This window comes from Apis cerana, linkage group LG5 (genome assembly GCF_029169275.1).
Source record: "Apis cerana isolate GH-2021 linkage group LG5, AcerK_1.0, whole genome shotgun sequence".
Classification (NCBI taxonomy): Eukaryota; Metazoa; Arthropoda; class Insecta; order Hymenoptera; family Apidae; genus Apis; species Apis cerana.
In genome coordinates, this window is record NC_083856.1 from 6582414 (window position 1) to 6604755 (window position 22342).

Below are 22342 nucleotides of genomic sequence, written 5' to 3' on the forward strand. Positions count from 1 at the left end.
AAAATATTCTTTTATTGTATCTCTTTTTTTTTAATCCACATCATATGGAGGGGGTGGGGAGGGGGAAATTCTCTTGACAAAAAAATAAATCCCTCTCTATCTTTCCGGTATGTATATCCTATCTCGATTTAGTAACTCTGGTGCCATCATTACAGTCATAATTCTTTTTTTTTTGTTTGTTACTCACAGCTTTACAAGGTTACAATTAATTATTATTCGCTTATTTATATTTATATTTATATATATGTATATATATATGTATATATATGTATATATGTATAGTGGCCTCGTTCGCGCTACAAGTTTTTCTGTTTGCTGAGTATGCACGCTGCGACGTTAAACTTTTATATTTTATATGTTAATATATATACGCAATATACACGTATGTAATAATATATACACACACATACGCTTTCTATCTGTGTATTGTATATATATATATACGTTATATACATGCATACACACGAACATTCGTCTTACTTCACCGTTTTGTTTTTACACATGGTATCTTCAACAAAGGGGACACGTTTGCCATTATTTTTAAAACGGAACGTTTCTTTAATAAAATAACAATAGTTATATAAAAATATTATAACAATGTTTAGTAATAATTGTTATCTTTATGATAATTGTTATTTGATACAGAAAAATTCCTTAAAGCGATATATATTTTTTTCAAATGGCAAATTAAAATAGAAAGAATAATTTGTCAATTCTCTTAATACATTTGCCTCAATGTGTTACATCCCACATATTTATCAAGTTATTCGAACTTTAAGATTTATTTTTCAAAAAAATTAACGACACACAGACGTGTTCCCTCGATCTTTATCTCGTTACATTTTTCAATAATATTAATCCCTCATATATGATATACAGTTGACTAAGTATATACGATTACGATAGACATATAGTGTTCATGGATTTTTTAGCGGTTAATTTTAATTGCTCGTGAGAACCTCGTGAGAAATGATTGTTTGAATTATCGAATGGCGTCTCGATGGATCCAGACGTGGGGAGAAACTTTTGTGATAAAGTGACGATTTAGGCGATAATACATTAGTAAGTTAGTGTAAAATTTATATTGGTCCAGAGAGTTGTGTGTATTTCGAGAGGGCCTTTATCTTCCCTATCATTTGGATTATTGATTTCTTTGCTCGATCGATTTTCTTTTCTCGAATAAAGAATCAAAATTGTTTAAAATATCTTTTAAATCAAGTTTCGATATGTTTTTTTCCGTTTGATATTTTCTTTTGAATTTTTTTTAATATTCTTCACTATCAAAACAGATGAACAATATACAATTTTTATTTTTTTCTCCCTTTTTTTTAATAATCGAGTTCGATTATGTAATTACTCTACGCGGCTAAATCTCTTGGGCCTCTCGATGCAAAAATTCAATGATCAAAGAACAATAGTGTCGATCGATGTTTCAAGTGTTTAAATGATGCTATTTTCATTTTTATGTCAATTAGGTTAATAGTTAGGTATATTCGAAAATGATCTGACAACCGGAATCGTGATGTATCTTCGATCGATTTCGATGAAAGATACGCTTTTCTCAAGAGAAATCGAAAATATGAATGGCTCTTCGATGTGACGAAGCGGCATCAGTGTAAAAATGTTTTTAGAATATATTTTGCATAAAGAAAATTCGAGTCTTATACGTATATCGTGTTTGCGAGTGAGACACGTGGTAAGAATTACTGTTTAATATGAATTTTTTTTTTTTTTGGATTTTCCGATTTTAATTAATTTTCATGAAAATATATCGAAAGGAAGAAATTGAAAGTATAAGAAATGTTGAGAAATATTAGAAAAAAAGAAATATATGATATAAAATTTCTTTGATGTATATATAATAATGATACTTTCAAGTAGTTTGAAAAAAAATTAATTAAGAAATTATGAAACTTAAAAATAATCATCACAATGGAATGTAGCATAATTTATATATTAACTCGTGGATTTCTCGTTTAAAATCGATTTAGAAAAAATTATATTTTTTCTTTCTTTTTTTTTTAAATAGTGACTATTTTTATAATAAAGTATTATATAAAATGTATCATAATGAAATAAACATAAAATAATATTTATCTTGTATCTAATTTTATCTAATTTTCAATTAAAGATAAGATAGACTAGATAAATAAGTAAATCCGTTATAATGTGTTAAATTATAATATAGATTAATGTTTTATATTTATCTTACATCTGCTTTTTTTGAGCATATTTGTATTTATACAAATATAGACACAAAATATATTTATTAGAAATCAAGAAATTAGCGATTTTAATTTATTTTTAAATGAGAAATAAATCCATTTTTAATATGATTATAAATTATACATAATTCCATGAATACTTAATCAACTGATGAAAAAAAATTTGAAAATAAACTTTTTATAATTATATACAAGATAAGAGCAACAATTTTTCTATGTTCTTATAAATTTCCGTTTCTGTTTGCTATCTACGTGTAAAACAGACTATGGTTCAAGGACATAACGTGAAGTTTCGATTCTTTTTAATAATCGACACAATTTTTAATTTATACTACTTATGTACGAATTTAAATCGAACAATTCAATATTATGTATCAATTCTTATTTTCCAAATAATTTTAAAATGATCTTCGATTCTTTCTTAAGTTTTTCTTGTTAATTTTTTTTCCTTACATTTTCTTTTTTTCTTCTTTTTCTTTCAAATTCTTTCAAGAGTTTCTTCACGCTATGCTTTTTTGAGGCGTAGAATTGCTTTAGGTGATGATTATCAACAATGACGACAACAATATCTAGCTAAACATTGAAGAACATCGAATTGTTGTTGTTTTATAATTTTTTTTTTTATTCTTTTTCATTTTGTTAATACGTGTTCAATCCCTGCGGTCAGTCTGAATCTAATTGACAATGTGTATACCAGAAAAGTTTTCTTTGTTTCTAGCAAAACTTATTGCCTTCGCCATCCATTGTATTTACTTTGCATCATTCTTCGTTTGTTTGTTTTTTAAAATTGTTGTTGTTTCTCTTTCGTTTAATTCGCTAAACGTCCAAATAACTAATTAACTACAATTAATATATATGTGTGTGTATTTTTTGTGATTATTATATTATGATTTTTCGTGCGAGCTTCTATTTCTTTTTTTTTCTTCATTCTGGTTATAATAGAGATATTTTTTGCTCTTTCTCTCTCTACTTCCGCTACATAATATATCTCATACGTACATGAACGCAAAAAGCTTATCTAATTGTTTTTCTATAGATAATATAATCAACTATTAAATTTCAATATGATGACGATAAATGAATAATTTCGAAGATATCGATTTTTCTTTCGAATTATTGATTTCTTTGCGATTCTTTTCCACTGTCAGAATATGTAAATTATTGACAAATTATTGCTTAAATTTTTCGACATTAATATTTACTTATATATGATACTTATATATTATATGTAATTATAATAATTTAATATTAATATTTATAATAATTAAATAATTGATTTTATATATTTTTAGTATAAATCTGCTTAATGAATTTTTATTTTTTATCATGAAAATTTATTATCACGAAAAAAATAATTGAAGTTTAAAATTAGACAAAAAAAGATTGATTTCTTGAAGAAAATCTGACAGTGAAAGATACCAGTTTTTTTAAATATCAGTTGAAATATACGCATATGCATAAACTGTCATCGATCTTGTTTAACCAGATTTTGATTTATAATATCAATTTATTTTTTCTTCAAAATAATGTTTGAGTTCACGTGTGGATTGTAATTATAATCATATAAAAAAACTGAAACATCATTCAAAGGTTAGGATCTCTTGATTTCACATATGGTACGCTTAATCTACAGTTTTTTTAATGGAGGCAGTAGCGTATATATATTCTGGATTAGATGACGATACTGTGCAAAGAATATTTGATAAAATTCGTTTCGTCATAAGAACAAGAATTCTTCCGGGCAGTTCACTTTTTATTTTTAATAATCTTCTAATAATTTTTAATAATAATTTTGAGTATTCTTTAAACAATTTTGAAAAAATATAAAATTATAAATTAATTATATATAATTAATTATATATAATTAAGAAAAATAAATTATAGAACCAAAAAATAAATAATCATTCTTCATATGATTCTGATTACAAATCATCATAATGAAGTCATCAATAAAAAATTGAACATAAGGAACAAAAGAGAAAACAAAAAAAATTATTTTTACATAGACACACATTATTTTTTTTTATTTCATATTACAATATTACACTTATACCATGATCTTCGGTATTTAAAGGCGAGGATCGTGAGTCATTTCAGAACAGAAAAGAAAGAGAAAAATTTGCCATATACAAATTTACTTCGCATCTCTTTCCATTTTTTTTCTTTCCTCTCTTTATCGTTGCTAGAATGCTTTCACATTCTACATAGTTTGTATTGTCCTGACTGATTTACATATATTACACATTATTATTACAATTCCATTGAAAATCGCATGTCTTTTATCTTTAATTTTTATAACTTTTTCTCTGCCACGAAAGAAACAATTGCCCTAAATAATATACTTGAAGCGAACTTTATTTTATTGTTTTTTCTTTGTTCTTCTTTTTTAATTCATTAGTATCACAAGTAGTATGTCTATAGAGTACGTATTTTTGTTCTTATAGACATTAAAACTTTTATATGTCTAAACAATGACGGTGTACAATGTACTTGAAAACTATTTCTAATGAAGCTTGTAGGATAGCTACATAATTTGAATATATATATTTTTGTGCTCTTCATAGCTGTATTTTCCCCGTTTTTTTTTTAAATAATTTTTCTTATTTTCTTTGATTAAAAGCTTATTCAATGAAATTTACTCTGTTTTAAACGACGATTTTACTTGTTAGTTTTTTTTAAAGTGCGTTTTATAACCAGTGCACGGACATGTACTCGTTTAGATTTACGATTTTCGTTTCTCTTCCATTTCTATTTGCATTTATTCGAGTTCCATCTGATGTATTACTGAATATAGTAGAAACAATAGTTTCTATTATATCGCATTATGTTGCTTTTCTTAAATTTTTCCTCGACTGAAATAAAGTCAATAAATGGTTATTTTATTCGATTAATTTCATCATAGAAACTTTATAATGAGTTTTAAAAAAGCAGCATTCTATGGAAGATCGAAAATCGTAAAAACATTACGAGAATTAGGAAATTGTTTTTAGTAAGATGGAAGTAATCGTGTGTCTCATTACAATATAAAATGCTTCAATTTTTTATTTTTTCTCGATGTCTCGTTATGAAAGTATTAGAAAATCCTTTTCATAGTACAAAATAAACTTGCTTTCAAACCTAATTTTTCGATCTGATTTTTTGAAACAAATCAATTTACATAATCGATTAAAATCTATATCCGATGTCTAATGTTCTTAAAAGACGTTATGTATTTCCTTTTATAGTTAAATAATACTTAATATCTATCATTTTTTTTCATTTTTCTTCATTCTTTTTCTATCTTTTCTTTTATGATGAACAGAAATTCATGTTTAAAAAGCGATAGAAATGGTGGATTCTCTCGCGACAGTCTATTGATCCTAATTAATTCACATAGTAAGAGACTATAAGCTCAGATAATTTTTTTCTGGTCGTGTGGTTGTGTATGATTAATATCAATTTATTAATATTCAGAGCCGAGCGAAACACTAGACGCGATATAGAAAACTTATGATACAATATTTTGCAAAATTCTTTCTCTTTTTTCAATGAAACAAATTATATACCATCTTCTCAATATGCTTATCTGCAAATGCTATGAAATGGTATATATTCTGATTCATTTCTTGAACGAGAAAGTTACTAGGATAACAAAAAAAAAATGATGAGACTCTTTTTTATTGTCTGAGTTTTGCGCGAAACTCTTATGAAAAAAAAAACATAAGAGCATCATCACAACAACATGCTTTCTTTTCTTCGGCTCTGATACTTTACTTCGTAGAGTAAAACTGAAGTACTATGTGTAAATATGTGTGCTCTATAGCAGAGGGAGAGAAAGAGAGCGAAGCGAGGCACAGGCGTGTGTTCGTTGTGGTCACTTGAAACACAAGAAGCGAACGCGCTGTTTCTTCTATTCGCATTTTTCTATATCTGTTCGCTTTTCTTCGTGTCAATAATATAATCGGTACCATGCTTTTAATCTCTTTTACGATCTTTATCACTGTAATATTGTTAAACGCGTATAAGATCAGTACGAACTGTTTATCTTCTTTTAAAGCTACTTTTGCTCTCAGATTCTAGGATCGTTTTACATTCAGAGTATCATTGTATCGATTCGATTGATGTATGTTACTCAAATATTTTCGAATCATGTGTACACAGAGTACGTGTTTCGTGTACATATATATAGATAGTCAGTGTGTGTCTTTCAGGATATACGTGAGACAAACTACGCAGAGTGTCTTCTGCAACGTGTGGTTCTCTTCATTAGCGTGGTATTATATACTGTATTTTTTTCCTTCATTAAAATTAATTTTTTTTTTTTTTTTACCTTAAACGATTTCGTAATATATATATTTACATTTATCTATCTACAATAACTACACATCAACAAATACGGTTAGGTTAGCATTCTTATAGTGTTGTGTTTGTATCATAGTATTATATCAGCAACATCATTATCATCATTCGATTCATGATTTTCTTTCGTCTTTCTCACATTATTGATTCTCTCCATCGTGGAGATATATTTATTTTCTCTTTCAATCTCGATTACCATTCACTCTTTCATTTCATTCTCTCTTTTACTCATTATCATCAATCATCGGAACAAATGAACGATTGCATAATCTCTAAAAATGATTCATTATTACTATTACCATTAATATTATTATTATACTCGCGACTAGTTCGAAGGCAATACCACGATCATAATAATAATCATTATTATCATTATTATTTTTATCTTATTATCATTATACGTAAGAAATTTGTCATCGTGGTCGATCCTTCGATCCTTTATTCAAACGACACGCGATTACGTGAAATCAAAATTATTAATTAAAATAACGACGACTCTTTCAATGAAACATATATATGCGTGAATATTTTATATATATATAAAAAAAAATAAATACGGAACTTAAAACGAAAAACAAACGATTAAACGAATTGATCAGTTATAGTCATTTGCAGTCCTTAGTTTAAAGTTTTTGACCTAACTTGTTAGGACCTTCTTTCAGTTTTTCTCCACCATTATCATCATCTTACTATCCTCCTATATCTTTTCTCTTTTATCGACTTTTGTATTACCTTTCTATAAAAATCACAATTCCATTATCTTTTTTCTCTCTCTCTCTCACTCAATGATTTTCTATTAACTTTTAACAAAATACGTCTAGGATCTCTGTTTAAAAATCTATCGACGGTAATCGAGCTAACCGGTAATCCCGTTAATCGATTTTTAATCTCCTCTGGTAAAATGTCTCTCGGAAATATTAATAATTATCCTCCATATGTTTTGATATTTCTCCGACAACGATCAATCTCCACGCGAGATTCGGGATTCAAGTCATATTAGGCTGTGGCGAGGGTGAAATCGCAGACAAAGAATACAAGGCTGTGTCCTATATGAATGCCCAACATTCCAGGGTTTTCACTACGAAATCTTCTCGGGGCGCCAATGGTTCATTTCCGTATGTGCTACACGATTGTGTCCTGCCTTGATAAAGATCTCCATCCAGCCATAATCCAAATTTGCCACTAAAAAACAATTGACAATTACCATAACATAATTCTAATTTTTATTCTAAAATCTTATTAAAACATTATTAAATAATTAAAACAATATGTAAAGTATACTTCCTTTATAAATTCCAGATATTTTTACAATAGAGGCATTTTATATTATATATATATAAGATCTTCAAATCAAGAGATTAAAAAATTCTACTTACTCCCCAGCACCGATGGCGAGACTTTCATTGTTGCCCTTGATGAAATAGAGATTATCTCCAGTCCAATGGAATGCCTGGAACCTGGGTGTGAACTTGAAAAGAAGGGACTCACCGGTTCCGTAAAAATGATCGCTCACATGCAAAGAGCACGAAGTCAATGCACCAAATACCTGTAATGATATAGCAATGAACAGATGATTCAATATTACAGTTATAATTAATAATGTAATGAATCATTTGCCTCGAACATTGCAAGATTATATAGAAATGAAAAGAAGATATTGGGGATGACATAAGATCTAGAGAATTCTTTATTATCTAATTTATTCAATATTATATTATTATGTAATATAATTTGTTGATCTTTCAGCCAATAATTTATATATATATATTGGTTCTATAAGAAATTATTAATCAAACATATATCTTTTTTGTACAGATTCTTCTTTTTAGACAACCATATATACAACTATATTATATTTTGACAAAGATGGATATTAATATTAACTAATGGAATATGAAATATAAATTTAATACGAAATTCCGGAGATGTTTCAAGATAGTTATCAAGATAGTAAAATTTCATCAATGAATTAATGAAACATTACTGTCAGATTATTTTTATAGATAAGATATGAGAAGAATTTCTTGCATTAATCCAAGAATTAAAATAAAGAATTTCAAATAATTTTAGAACTTACATTGCCTTCGGTATCCTCGATTACCAAGAGGATGGGACTTTCTATTTTAGCCATCTTCCTGTACATACTGTTTAGACTAAATCCATGCTGACTTGTGCTAAAGACAAGTGTCCAAAGGTAACCTTCCGCTCTGGCAGGTAAATGTCGGCACAGTTGTTCCCTGTGCTCGTCACTTAAAATCTCAGTGACTCCTACCAGATCAGGAACGATGACATCATTGTCTATGGAGACTGCACTGTTTGTGTACAAAGCTCGTCTGAGCTCCTCGCTCATAGACAATACCTACGAATAGAATTCAAATTTTAATAAAAATTGGAGATTTGATTTGATTCAAGAAGTGTCTTGGAAAATAGGATCTACGAGAGGTTAAAGTCGATCGCTAAATTCATCGTTTATTTTATTATTTTAGTATATTTTATTATTTAATGGAAAATTTTTCCAGAAGAATTTTTGGTAATGTTAATTATTTAAAATAGGATCTCTCGACATTATTATTATCGAATTTTCTTCATATGTTATTACAAGTAATTTTTAAACAAATTATTTTAGATTAAAAGACTCTGAGATACTTCTATAAAAAAAAAAAATCATTTCAAGATTTCAATATCACTTGAGAGAATTTCTAACTCTAATCGAAACTTTTAACATTTTAAATGACATTATTGTTAAATCAACAAATAACTATGTATTATACATATTAGCATCCGTTTGCAGGTTTAGTTGCAATTATGAAATCCATGAGGTCAGAGAAACAAAGATCTTATCTTTGCAATGCAATTTGTGATTAATTATGATTAACGATGTACTCAGCGATGAGGATTTTACAACATATTGAATGGAAAAGAAATTACTTGATCACAACTATAGGAATAGGTTTCATTGATTTCTAAGCCTAAATTCTAAATCTAAATACAACTAAGACACATCACTACGCATTCACAAGTGTGACATGTTGTAATTGTTGTTTTGTAATGTCAGTTGAGTGTTCTGTGATGAAGAAAAGATATTAAAGATAAGTATGTGTATATAACTATGAATATTTATAAAGAGGAAGAATTCCTTCTTCCATACTTCTATATCAACGCTATATTCATTAACTGCGTTCATCTCATTCTGCCTTGACCTTTCTTTCCAATAAACTCAGCAAATAATTATGCAAGTATCATCTTCGCAAATATTCTTCATGAAATACATCAAATCAATGTTTGAAAAAAATAATGATTCTTTTATTTATATATAAAAGAGAATAATATTTTTTTTTAATTTTACAAAAATTCACTCATTTATGGAATTATAAAAAAATTTTACAAATAAAATATAAAATATTATATTTCCAAGTAAGTAAAATAATAACAAATTGTTTACAAGAAAAATACTAAGAGATCGTTTAAAAGAATTTACAATGATTTTTTTTTCAATTTTTCTAGAGAATTAAAATGAAGAATATTCTATTTTTACATAAAAGAATTAATGCAAATCTGAGTTTAATAAAGAAAATTTAAATGTTTATAAAATTAGAAAAAAAAACTTCACTTTTTCAAGTCTAAAGAAAAAGATATAGATTAGATTATAGACTTATTAGATATATAAAAGATTGACAAATTTTTGTACATGAAAAATTTATAAATTGTTAAATATAAAAAAAAAAGATTATAGTATATTATATGTGATGTTATGTTATTCTATTCAACGATCCAAATACGATCATGAATCATATTTGCGCACCTGTCTTGAATGATAACAATTTCACGCGATCGTCTCTTACAGGATTACGCCAACATTGACGCCCTGTTGCTTTGTTAAAGCTTTGCATCTCATCCATTAATATTACGAAATTTACATAACTTATTCGTTGACAAGGCAGAATATTTCGTACACAAGCTGTTCTCGAAGGAAACATTTTTGGGTATTTTCCTTTCGAAAGTATTTATAAAATTCTTCTTAAGAAATAATATAAGAATATTTTATTCTTTATTGGTATAAAATAAAAAATATTAATATTCATATTGATATAAAGTTTATTTAAATATAGAAAAGAAGTTTTGTATTTAAAAGATTAAGAAATGTTGTAGAAATATTCAAAGATTTAATAATTGAATAATAATTGAAGAATATCAGAATTCAAGAAATAAAAAATTTCAAAAATTCCAAGAATTCAAAATTTTAACGAGTCAAGCAATGAAAGATTCAATTTGGAAACAAGTAATGAAAGATTCAAGTAAAGAAATATTCAAATATTCAAAAATATAAATGCGAAGATTTTTATCCTTACAATTCTCAATAGAATTCAAATAATTATACAATTATCCAAGAATTAATATCTTTGATATTAGCTCAAGAAACAATTTCATCGATGATTCAGTCAGTATTGATTACATTGACAAGAATAAGGTATGATATCTTATATATCTTGCTACCCGCGCCTTTCACTAAAAAAGACGTAACGGAGTACTTTCCGGTACCAAACAAGTCGTAGTTAATTCTGTTTTTTATGCGATACGCATCAATTGAAGCGAGGCCGTGGCAATTAACACATTTCTCGTCATCCATCAAGAAACAACAAGTCTGGAGAAAAACATATTCGAATGAAGTGAAACATGGGAAAACGCGGTAAAGCGCATGTATTGCATTGATTGATTTAACCACAGAATTATGAAGTTTGTTGTTACAGGATACAATTGGCAAGAGGCCTTGGAAATGATACTTTCTGAATTCAGTTCTTATTTTATATCATTGATTTCTTCCTTTTGACATGAATAACTCGTCATTGCAATCTAACATAGAGAAAGTTATTCCTTTTATATTTTTTCATTAAATGGATCATATGATAAAATGGAATAGAAAGTTGCATTAAATAGAATAATGATTATTTGATTGATTGTGGTTCTGTGAACTTATTTATTTTTTGATACATATTTTATGTATTATTCTTATTTTTCTTGAAATCATAAACTGGAGCATAGCAATTGTACATAAATTTATTCAATGATTATGTGGATTTATTTATTTTTTTTTTTGCACGAATATAACTCATATTAAAAATGTAACTCGTAAAGAATTATTTTTCTTTGAAATAGTAGATACGATAAAGTGGAATACAGAATTGTAGAAATTTATATCAGTCGTTAACTTTATTGGATAAAGTAGTTTCATATATTTATTTATATTCTTTTTTATTTTCTGCAAAAACAATTCTTAAATATAATCAAACACACAGAAAATTATTCTTTTCTTTTTTTAAATATTACAGATACAATAAATTGAAATACAAATATCGTGAATTTATTTCTCACTTTTTATTAAATTTATTCATCATTAATTTTTTTAACGTATCTTATGAGAATCCATTCTTTTTTTGAACTAACAAATATATTTGGTATTTAAAAAAAATGAAAAAACTTAAAAAGTACTTGTTTATAAAATTGATTTTTCACATACAACAACATATAAATTGGAAGATAACAGAATCCAGTCAATAATATTATTCGAGAATATCAACATCTCGATGCATTCGAGCATTACGCATAGATAATATTATCAAGCAAATAACCTCATGACACTGCAAATTATCTCTGCATTAATGAAAAAATTGATGCCTAATCTCGAGAAGATTGAAGACTTATATCTGAAAGAATGACAGTTCATTTAAAAGACGATTATATTTTCTTATAAACAAACAACTTTATGTTATATTTCTGTATGAAGTAATTATGTATTCAATTTGATTTATAAATCACCTCTGACTTTTTTTTTATGAATATTTTTTGTGAAGATAATTCTTAATAATATCATTAATGCGACGCGTGATTTATTTATACAATCATAATTATTATCAATATTTTTTGTAACTTGAATTTATCGATTTTGATATCTTTGGAATTAATTACAATAAACTTTTTATTTGTTTCGTTAACAACAGATAATTGGTAAAATGACACGCGAATGGGTCGAGGTCTTACGTTTATACGTACACCGCAAAAACCAGTTAGTCTAGAAACAAGCGTATGAGAATCAAAGAACAGTTATGAACGATTGACCTACGGAAAAATCAGAAAACGTCGTATACATTGATAAGGTTTAAAAGACTTATTATGACATTGTATTATCTAATTCATAGATTTGATTTTTTTGGATTAACGAAAAAGAAATGAATATTGTGCAGAAATAATTGAGAGAATAAAAGTAGATTTAATGATTTGAAAATATAATTCATAAATAGCAAAAAAACAAACAGAGGAAGAAAAAAAAGAAAATTTTTCTTTTTATACCATGATACAAGTGGCGAACATTAATTATTCTTCATTAATCAATAACGACATATCTTCTACTTCGATTTAAAATTCAGATTTTCCTGCGCAAGATCTTATCGTTTATCGAATCATCGTCCAATCGATGGTATAACAAGATTTCTATACCATATCCACATGCGTCACTTTGACACACGATAATCGAGGTCGTGGCTAGGAATCGAGATGCAAACCAAAAAAAATATTCAAAATGATGTATATATAAGCATATATAAGCATATAAGACCGTAGTTGTTTCTTACCATTTTATGGAATAATCATATTTCTCTGTTATCATGCGTCTCGACTGGAATTTTGAAAATAAAATTTCATGATTTATAACGATTCTTCTCCAAAGCTTGTATATACTTTAATGTATATATTTTAAAACGTTTTCACTTTGCATCGATTTTAATAAGATTGAGGACAATGTCTATTTGCAATGCAAATTTTGATGCAAAAAAATAGTTTCAGAATTTGTTAAAAAAATATATATTGATAAGGTTTAAAAGAGCTATTATGAAGAAGAAATATAAAAGAAATCTATATTTCTTCTTTTAGAATTCGAAAACAATTTTTAGTGTTAAAAATATCAATGAATATATCCTTTTGAGCGATTCGCCTTTTTAGTCATGCTATTATTTTAACAAATAAAAATAATAATAAATCAACAGTTTTATATAAACTATATATAAGAAATATATAGTTTTCTTTATAAAATTTAAATAAAGAAATCTTTTTAAAGAATATTCGAACGAAAATTTCATTATTATAACCTAAGATTTTCTATCAATTAAAAATTCAACAATGTATTATATTTTTAATTTCAAGTGATGCATTCTTAAAACAATTTTCTTTATAATTTCCAGCGAGGAAGGACATAGTTATCTCGATTTAGGATTTTCTTTCGTGAATTTTTCCAGATGCACACTCGATCTCGAAGTTTCACAACAAACAATGTACGAAATCTTTATTCTACGTCTGTTCTTCATTTTTCTCGTTCTTTGAATATGCAATAGCGCCATCTCGCCTACACAGTTCAATTAAGACAAAGATGGCTTCTCTTGATGAATTCTTATTCTTAGTTTTGTGCAATATTTATTTTATATCATTAAAATATTTTTTGTGCATAAATCTTGGATCCATGCATTTTATTAAGTTGAGGTAATGTCATTGTATTATATTATACAAGCATATATGATTTATGTGCATATAAATATGTTTTATGTAATCTGTAATTCATTATCAATTCGATTCACTTGCCGGTAAGTTTATAAAGCAAATTTCATCGTTTTCGCTAATTGTACATTTATTAAATGATAAATGAGGAAATGAAAGAAAAATATTTTGAATTTTGATAATATAATGGATTTTGTTCTCACCGATAGCATCCTCGAGGAATGTTGGAACACGTAATTAAGAATCATAATGGGTTTCCTGAATTTTTCTGGATTTCCTTAAATTATCGAAGATTGATGAACAATGATTTAATTCTTTCTTTTCAAATTAATCTAATTTTTATCGTCATTTTTTGATATATGCTTATATTATTAATTATAATTGATTTAAGCTTAATTTTTGTTTTTGTTTTTTTTTTGTTAAATTTCATTAATCAATTATATTTTAAAAATATCACACATATTAATTTCAAAAACAACAAGAATGTTTTACTTTTCACTTCACTTTATCTCTTAAACAGGTCACTGTTTATCTTTAAAGAAAAATTCTAACCTAACATAACCTAATCTAATTCAATCTAATCACCTGTCAAAGAAGCAGAATATTTTACAAATATATGTTTTGATCAATTCTAGATGATTTATAAAAGAAAATTTGACCGAAAAACATTCGAAAAGTACAACAAGGTTTTAAAAAATCAAGAATCCGAGCGATTCGATGAATCGTTTGGTACTGAGACTCGAAAGGGACATTGGAATGGATCTCTCTCACTTGAAATGGCCATCGAACTTGGAAAAAATCATTCGACGACCGTCGACTTTCGTCTCTCTTGTTTAATGTCAAGTACACGCGAATCTCGGCGGGTGTATCTCTCGAGGGACTCGTTGTGTCCTCGAAAGTATTATTCCCAATTGTCCTTCAATGCAGCTTCACTGACGATGATGAGATGCTTATAAATTGATTTTTTTTATTTGTTGTTTCTGAAGGTCCTGTTTTTTTCTTCGTTTTATTATTCGTATTCAATTGAATAATTTAAGTAATTGATATATTTAATAATTGAGTAATTGATACTTTAATGATAATTGATTAATTCGATATATTTGAAGAAGAGACTAATGTGAATCGAAGAAGAAAGAATATATAAAATAACTCTTTTGTAATTTTTATATATAGATTTCATTTAATAGATAAATGTGGAATTTTGAGAATTACAAATTTTTATTCCAATAATGAAATATGAATTTAAAAATTTGGAAAATTAAAATATGAAAATTTTATATTTGATACTTGAAAAAGAAGAACATAGCAAAAAATAACTATCAAACAACTTTATATAAACATATAAAAACAATTTCTGGAATTCCATCATTCCAGAATTAAAAAAAAAAATCAAAACGATTTATGAAAGATCGTTAAATTATACTTCCAAGTAGGTAAGATTACGTCCGTATCGACTTAAAATAAGCCAGAGCAATTAGTTACGCTAGTTAGAAATATGAAGATAATTAAAAACACGAATATTCTCGTTTAATTTGTATAACGTCACGCATGTTTGTATATCATGTGTGATGCAGGTAGGTATCATCAGGAAATGAATGATAAAACGAAACAAAGAAGTATTTAAGTACCTTAAAAGACATAGATCGAATGTGAATGTAAAATCTGCTTTCATCTGAAATCGAATAATGAATGTTTAAGTTAGTATAATGATCTATAGTTAGTATAAAATTTGCGTTCGATGTTTTGTAAGAAGTTTTTATACATTTTCTTACGTAGATTGTCTGCATTAATTGAAATGAATGGGATAAAGTTGTACCAGTCTATAGGTTTCTCCGATGATTATAGTTAAATAGAGAAAAAAAAGAGGAAAAAAATTATTATTAGAAAATTAAGATATGTATAATTGAATGTATAATTTAAAATATGTATGAAAATATTTGAAAGAGATCCAAAGATTAAATAATTTTAATATTGATGATTGATGATTAATGTAAATCTAAATGCATAAATTAAAATTATTTAAATTAAATTATGATACTACACTAATAAACAAATTGAAATTAATCAAATGAGGTTCTTTTAACTGAGTTAAACACATCCGTATATGTTTTAAGTGCACGAAATTATGTAATTTAACAATAAAGCATAATTTCATTCTTACTACTTCATCTACGTGTTTGAAATAATCAATACGACCTTTCGCATACAGTATTAGCATAATCAAACTAATTTGAAGTAATTTATTATTTGTACTGTTATATATATTTTTTAAAGCAAATATATATTATAAATATCATTCAAATAATTTATTTTTCAAATACAGAGATGAATATTTTTTAAAACAAAAAATTAATGATGAAAAATAGAAATTTGTTTATATGCAATTATCTTATCATCTTTATATGAAGGATTATATATATATATATATATACAGAAAAATTATTATAAAATTATTATACAAAAACGTCGATTATTAGATTGTGAATATTTATATATTTATAAGAAATTTAACTTTTTTAGAAATAATGTTTTTATAACAATTTTGATCTTAATAAATTTAATGCAATTATTATAAAAATAATTTTAAGAGAAGAGTAAATATTAATATTATATGCACATCATTTTCTCTTTACACGTAAAATCATTCGTTCTATTCGTGTTACCTCAAAATCATTTCATCTTGCTTTAATAATTATCAACGACATCTGCACTAATTCCGACATTTAATTCTAGCAATCATTCCATTCGAAAATAGAACATTACGACGTTTCGATATTTCATCAAGTAACGAAATTCGGAGGATCTCAAAAACTGCATCACGCAGAAAGTTACAAAAATACACTGGTACAGGAAGCTGCCTACTATTTCAACATGCGAGAACCCATAGTAACTTTCCAAACAACGTTCCGCTATGATTATTACATATACAATTACATACTTAATGGAGAAATTGCGAAAATAATAACGAGATATATGAAAGACAATGAATTAATTCATTTTCATGATTATTTCGTTTTTATTCTCGATTTTTTTTTTCATTTTTAATCACAAAAGTTCTATTATTTTGCAAGAAAATTTGTTTAATTCAAAGAGAATTAAGATGTTTAAAGTTTATAGATCACGTAATATTATATATATATTTTTTTTTAGTCGAAAATCTCATTGAAAGAATAAAATCAAAAATTAAAATTTTCTTTATTTTGAATATGATATTTAAAACAGTGATAGAAACATTAAAAAAATTTTCTATATATTTAAATATTTTTTTCTATTTTGCAGCATTACAATTTTTTTTAATTAAAACGAAAAATAGAATGGTATTATAATTTTTCAACGTGATATATTCTGTTGAGAAAAAAAATTGTTCCATAGTATAATTAGAGATGAGTTATTTACACAAATTATTCTTTGTCCAGATTTCAAATCACAAAAATGATAAAAGTTTCGAGGTTAAGATGTGAAGATTTTTATAACCAATTATGTACTTCTTTTATCCACTCACCTTAATCAACGAAGGTGTTAAATCTTTTCAATTCTTTTGAAAATGTTCCGAGAAACGAGATCGATCGCGAATTTTCCTCTTCGAGCCACCGTTTTATTTTAATCACGTGCACAAACAGAGCAAGAAGTGTTCTCGCAAATTGAAACGCGTCCAGAAGTTGGAACGAGTGCCAGATGAATGTCGAAACGAGCGTTTCACGAATAGAGAGAGACTATTATCCGTCGTTTTCGAAGGTAACTAATGCCCGACAACGAATTTATATTTAACGTTTTCGATATCGTTATTGATCCGTTAAGATTTTTATTTTTTCCTCAGAAATTTTGACTTGATTTATAACTAACCAAAAATAATTTTTAACATTTGATTTATTAACGAAATGTGGTTCAATTTGGATTGATCTTGCGAATTCATGGAAAATTTTAAGGTTAGAAGAATTTCGCTTGGTTATTGGCGGAATGGCACTATTGCTTTTCTCTTGTTGTTCGAGATTTCAAATTGTTTGAACGAGAAGTCAATTGAAGTTCTGCCAAGGAGGATAGAAGAAGACTGAGGAAAACTTGAAACGAGACTGGATTAATAAGATATATTGAAAAAAATCTTTCGTAGAATCTTGAATATTATTTCTTGAAATTAATTGAAATAATCTGTAATGAAAATTGCAAATTACTTATTATCTTATAATCGAGAAATATTTTTTAATAATTGCTTTATATTAAAATATATTAAATATTATTATATAAAACATTATAATAAATATGACGAAGAAAAATATGGAATTGCCAGCATATTTGTTGCATAATTCTTTAAAAAGCTTCATGCGTGTGCTTTTCGAAAGAACAACACATTTCCATTCCAAATAATTTTCAACTAATTTTTAAGAAATATTTCACAATTGTTTTGACAAAAATATACCAAACATTTTAATATATTTATAGACGTCATAAAAAACATTGGAGTGGCAAAGAACTTTGAAGAATATTCGTTGAAAACAACCCTGTCAAACGAGAAAATTTATCGTGGCCAGTCTGCAATCAGTGAACCAAGAGAGGCAAGGTCCAGATCTTTTTTCTTCGAATTCTGGAACGAGCTCGACCCTTTCAAAGTATTCCACCCCTCTTCTCCTTTCTTTACTGCCCTCCGAAACAGGAAGAGATTCGTTACGGTAATTCGTGCGACACGGTTCATTGTTTCCGGTTATTGATGCGTGAATGAATAGAATTCAGCTGCTTACATATGAACTTAATACGATGTAACATAAGAAAGGGATGATTGAAAAAAATAAATAAAAAAATAAATTTCAGGAATTTGAAAAAGAAACGAAACACTCTTTCTTGTTCAATATACTACAATTATTTCTCAATTAATTATTACTTAACTGAAAAAAAAAATTAATAAATCTCAAGATGGATCTATTTCCTAAAACTATTTTTTATTCAAAAAGAGTGAACAAAAAAACAAACCTTTCGATAAGATTGAAAGAAAGAAGAAACAAAATTGGTAAAATTTTTCGAGAAAAATCGTTTTTCAAGACAAGCAAACTTTACATCGCTCATTTTTATAACTATTCCATCATCCCAATCATTCTAATCTCAATTCCCCACATCTTTCCGATATTATAAATCATTTTTCCACGTTGGAAATTGCTCTCCTTCTATTTACATTTTCCTCATCCTATTTTTCTGTCACGTAGATTTATTTCTCGCTCGAGGAACCATCCCTCTTCACGATCGAACCCCCATCATAGGCCGCACCCTTTACGCGTATACATTCGTCGCGGTTGTATCGTTTATTGCATAACTTTCGTCGGGGATCGACCGGATTCGAGTTCGATTCCATATATCGAACGAAGTTGGATTCTGTGAAAGGTGGACTTAGGTGCGGCCAAGGATCGTACGTGTAAATACTCAAGAACTGGTTTTTTTTTTTTCTATTAATAAGCAATTGCGTATTATTATTGTGTGTCAATAGATAATTCTTTGATTCAATGTACACATTTATATAAACAATTTTGATGATCGAACTATGTTTGAACTTGGTAATGATTTTGGAAATGAAGATAGATCATTCGTGAATTCTTGTTATTTTACGGGAAATCATTAAGTCTTTGACGATTGGAAATTTGAGTAAAATTAAATTTAATTATTTATATTAATTATTTTTATATTTCTTCTTATACTTGGATCGAGATCCAACATTAATCGATGAATTTTATTATATGTTTTTGAACGTTGCATTATTTTAGGGAAAATTTTTGGTTCTTGGTAAAATGACGAAAATAAATTAAAGAAAGTTCGTTTACACGATACTATTCAATCGTAAAAAAAAAACTATCATGTTGAATTCTTCGTAGTTACTTTTTTTTCTGTTTCGCTTCAACGACGAATAAAAAGAAGAAGTTTATCCGGTTGGAATATTGCCTGTCGCAATTGATGCTGTAAATGTTGATTTAAATTTATTTTTCTTTAAATAATCTTCTCTAACAAACTAAACGAAGATAGGAATAACATGTCAAGTAATTTAAAAAATAACTAATAAATCCACAAAGATGTGTAAACGATCGTCAAGAATAATATTATAACAGTCAATATTTTTAAAACGTTCAATAGAGTAACAAAAATACATGTCTGACACATCACCGATGATGTACTTAAATATAATTATTAGATTATAAATAATAAATTTATATTATAAATAAAACTGTATGATGAAAATAAATATATATATAATTGGGTTTTTATCTTAATAAAAGTCAACAGATTTTACTAAGAACATTTGTACATTTTGAATCATCCTTGACCCTATTTTGTCTGTCTAAAATTTGCACAATGTTCTAAACTTTCAAAGAAACTTTCTAAATGTTCTAAAAATTCGCAGAGAAAATTTACAGTTAATTACTAACATTTTTATTATCCAACAACTTGTTAAAAGATCTCTTTGGTCATAATTGAAATTTTGTTTGGATCCATAATTCATTAATAATTGTAAAAATAAAAATCCGAAACTTTCTTAAGCATGAATTAAACTTAAAAATTTCTAAAACGCAAGGATACAACTTATTATATTTTCCTTACAACAAACAAAGCTTAGTTTAAAATTAACTCAAGCTTATAATATGTTTTGTGTTAACCGTATTTAACTGTTTTATGTTAACTGTATTTAATTGTTTTATGTTAAGTGTATTTAACTGTTTTATGTTAACTGTATTTAAATATCCAAATCAAGGATTAATTTTACACGTTCTTATGGGTCAAACAATTTTACACAGGCCATAGAATTATTTCTAAACTACTTAGAAGTAGGTAAAGGTCTGTTTACTTGAATAATCCAGGTGCATGTGGCACGAAAGGAACAATGACGATGATTTATGATATACATATCGAGGGAAAAAGTCAGTCAAGAGTCAGGTGTTAGGAACAGTGTGGTGAATTGCCGGGATTCATGAAATCAAAGAGATTCATAGTGACCTTTCATAATAGAAAATTATTCTTATTGTTTGTCAGACATTCTACACAGAGTTGAATACATGTTCTATCGATAATTCAATATTATTTTTTGCAAAATAAGAATTATTGCGTATATCAAGCGAATTGTTTATCAAGTTGTTACACAACTTTGATTACCATACAATTAGAATAAACTTTTATTTTATAATTGTAAATAATTAAGAGATCGAATTTGCAGAAAAATTTTATTCTCGGCAATAATTCTTATGTATAGAATATAGAATATATTTTAAAATTTGAAAAATTTTTTTTTTTTTTTTTTTTTTAAAAAGATTTTTTGGATAAGAAGAAAAGTTAATTAAAACCACATCAGAGACTGATTACTATGAGAACACTATTAATACCATTAACGATTCATGATTACTAGAATTATTTAGATATTGATAATGATGTCATTATCTTTTATAAATAGAAACAAAAATATAAAACGAATTAATTTCTGAAAACAAAAAAATAATAAAAAAAAATTTTATTTACCTTCGTCTTCTGCTTGAGGAATTTGGAGATCTTGGCAATAGGATTGGGAATCTTTGGTCTCGGCATTTTGACTAGATTCTTTCGCCTTTGACGTAGAATTCGAATATCAATTTTTCCGTCTTTCTTTCTTTATCACTATGTTCCGTTATAATTTCTTCTATCTCTTTTTTCTCGTCGCGAAAAAAATAATTTACATTATGCTTTTATGTATGTCGTGTTTAAACACTGGTCCAAGATCTCACTGTAGTTCGATCAGTCACCGTCGCGTGAACCTTTCTAGAAACGAACGGATCAACCCGTGTTACAGAGCACGAAAATATACACGCGATCGTGTCGTCGAATTTTAATGTATTACGCTGTATTACCAAAGACGATAATGTACCTCTATGCAAACTTATGTTATTTTGAAGATTCTGTTCCAGACAAAAAAGAATTTTTATCAAAAAAAATTCTTTCGAATTCGTCAATTCGATTTGTCAAAACTTTTTCTTCAAAATAATTATTGTTGTATAGATAGATGACATTAACTTTAATTTCGATTGATTTTGTAAATCGATCACTTCGTATAACGCATGCTTCACTTCTCGAAGACTGAAGCAACACTGTAGTATCGTGCTTTCGGGGTAAGTCTAATACCCTAAGAGAAAGGCGTGGTGGAGAGGGTATAGTAACAGTGCGCAGACCGGTTTGCGCAGCACGTGCTAACTGCGGTGCGCGCGCTGTTTTATTCATTTAATTATATTATATATTTTGGT

The 22342-nt window shown here is 27.0% G+C and overlaps 1 protein-coding gene and 3 long non-coding RNA genes across 54 annotated transcripts in view; 2 read left to right on the forward strand and 2 right to left on the reverse strand.

Moving 5' to 3' along the window:
- Positions 1 to 4217: 4217 nt before the first annotated feature.
- The window catches only part of LOC107997602 (TLD domain-containing protein 2), a 178978-nt gene continuing 160853 nt past the window's right edge, over positions 4218 to 22342 (reverse strand). For 48 of the 50 annotated variants that reach the window (XM_062074716.1, XM_017056315.3, XM_017056316.3 and 45 more), the window contains 3 exons: positions 8641 to 8922; positions 7940 to 8109; positions 4218 to 7745 (listed from right to left, as the gene is read on the reverse strand). In XM_062074716.1, the coding sequence (XP_061930700.1) occupies positions 7610 to 7745; positions 7940 to 8109; positions 8641 to 8922 (588 nt within the window). In that variant the 3' untranslated portion in view covers positions 4218 to 7609. Of the gene's footprint in view, positions 7746 to 7939; positions 8110 to 8640; positions 8923 to 21587; positions 22214 to 22342 lie in introns of those variants that run through there. The other 2 variants (XM_017056321.3, XM_017056320.3) reach the window with 2 other exon arrangements.
- LOC133666073 (uncharacterized) lies at positions 11574 to 17743 on the reverse strand. The gene is made up of 2 exons (XR_009829646.1): positions 17608 to 17743; positions 11574 to 15777 (listed from the first exon to the last, which is right to left on the reverse strand). It is a non-coding gene; the product is annotated as an uncharacterized LOC133666073 (long non-coding RNA).
- LOC133666075 (uncharacterized) lies at positions 13954 to 16169 on the forward strand. Of its 2 annotated transcripts, none has more exons than XR_009829650.1 (2): positions 13954 to 14090; positions 14741 to 16169. It is a non-coding gene; the product is annotated as an uncharacterized LOC133666075 (long non-coding RNA). The 2 variants fall into 2 exon arrangements; XR_009829649.1 differs by having other exon boundaries at positions 13963 to 14191.
- LOC133666074 (uncharacterized) lies at positions 17734 to 18930 on the forward strand. The gene is made up of 2 exons (XR_009829647.1): positions 17734 to 17840; positions 18543 to 18930. It is a non-coding gene; the product is annotated as an uncharacterized LOC133666074 (long non-coding RNA).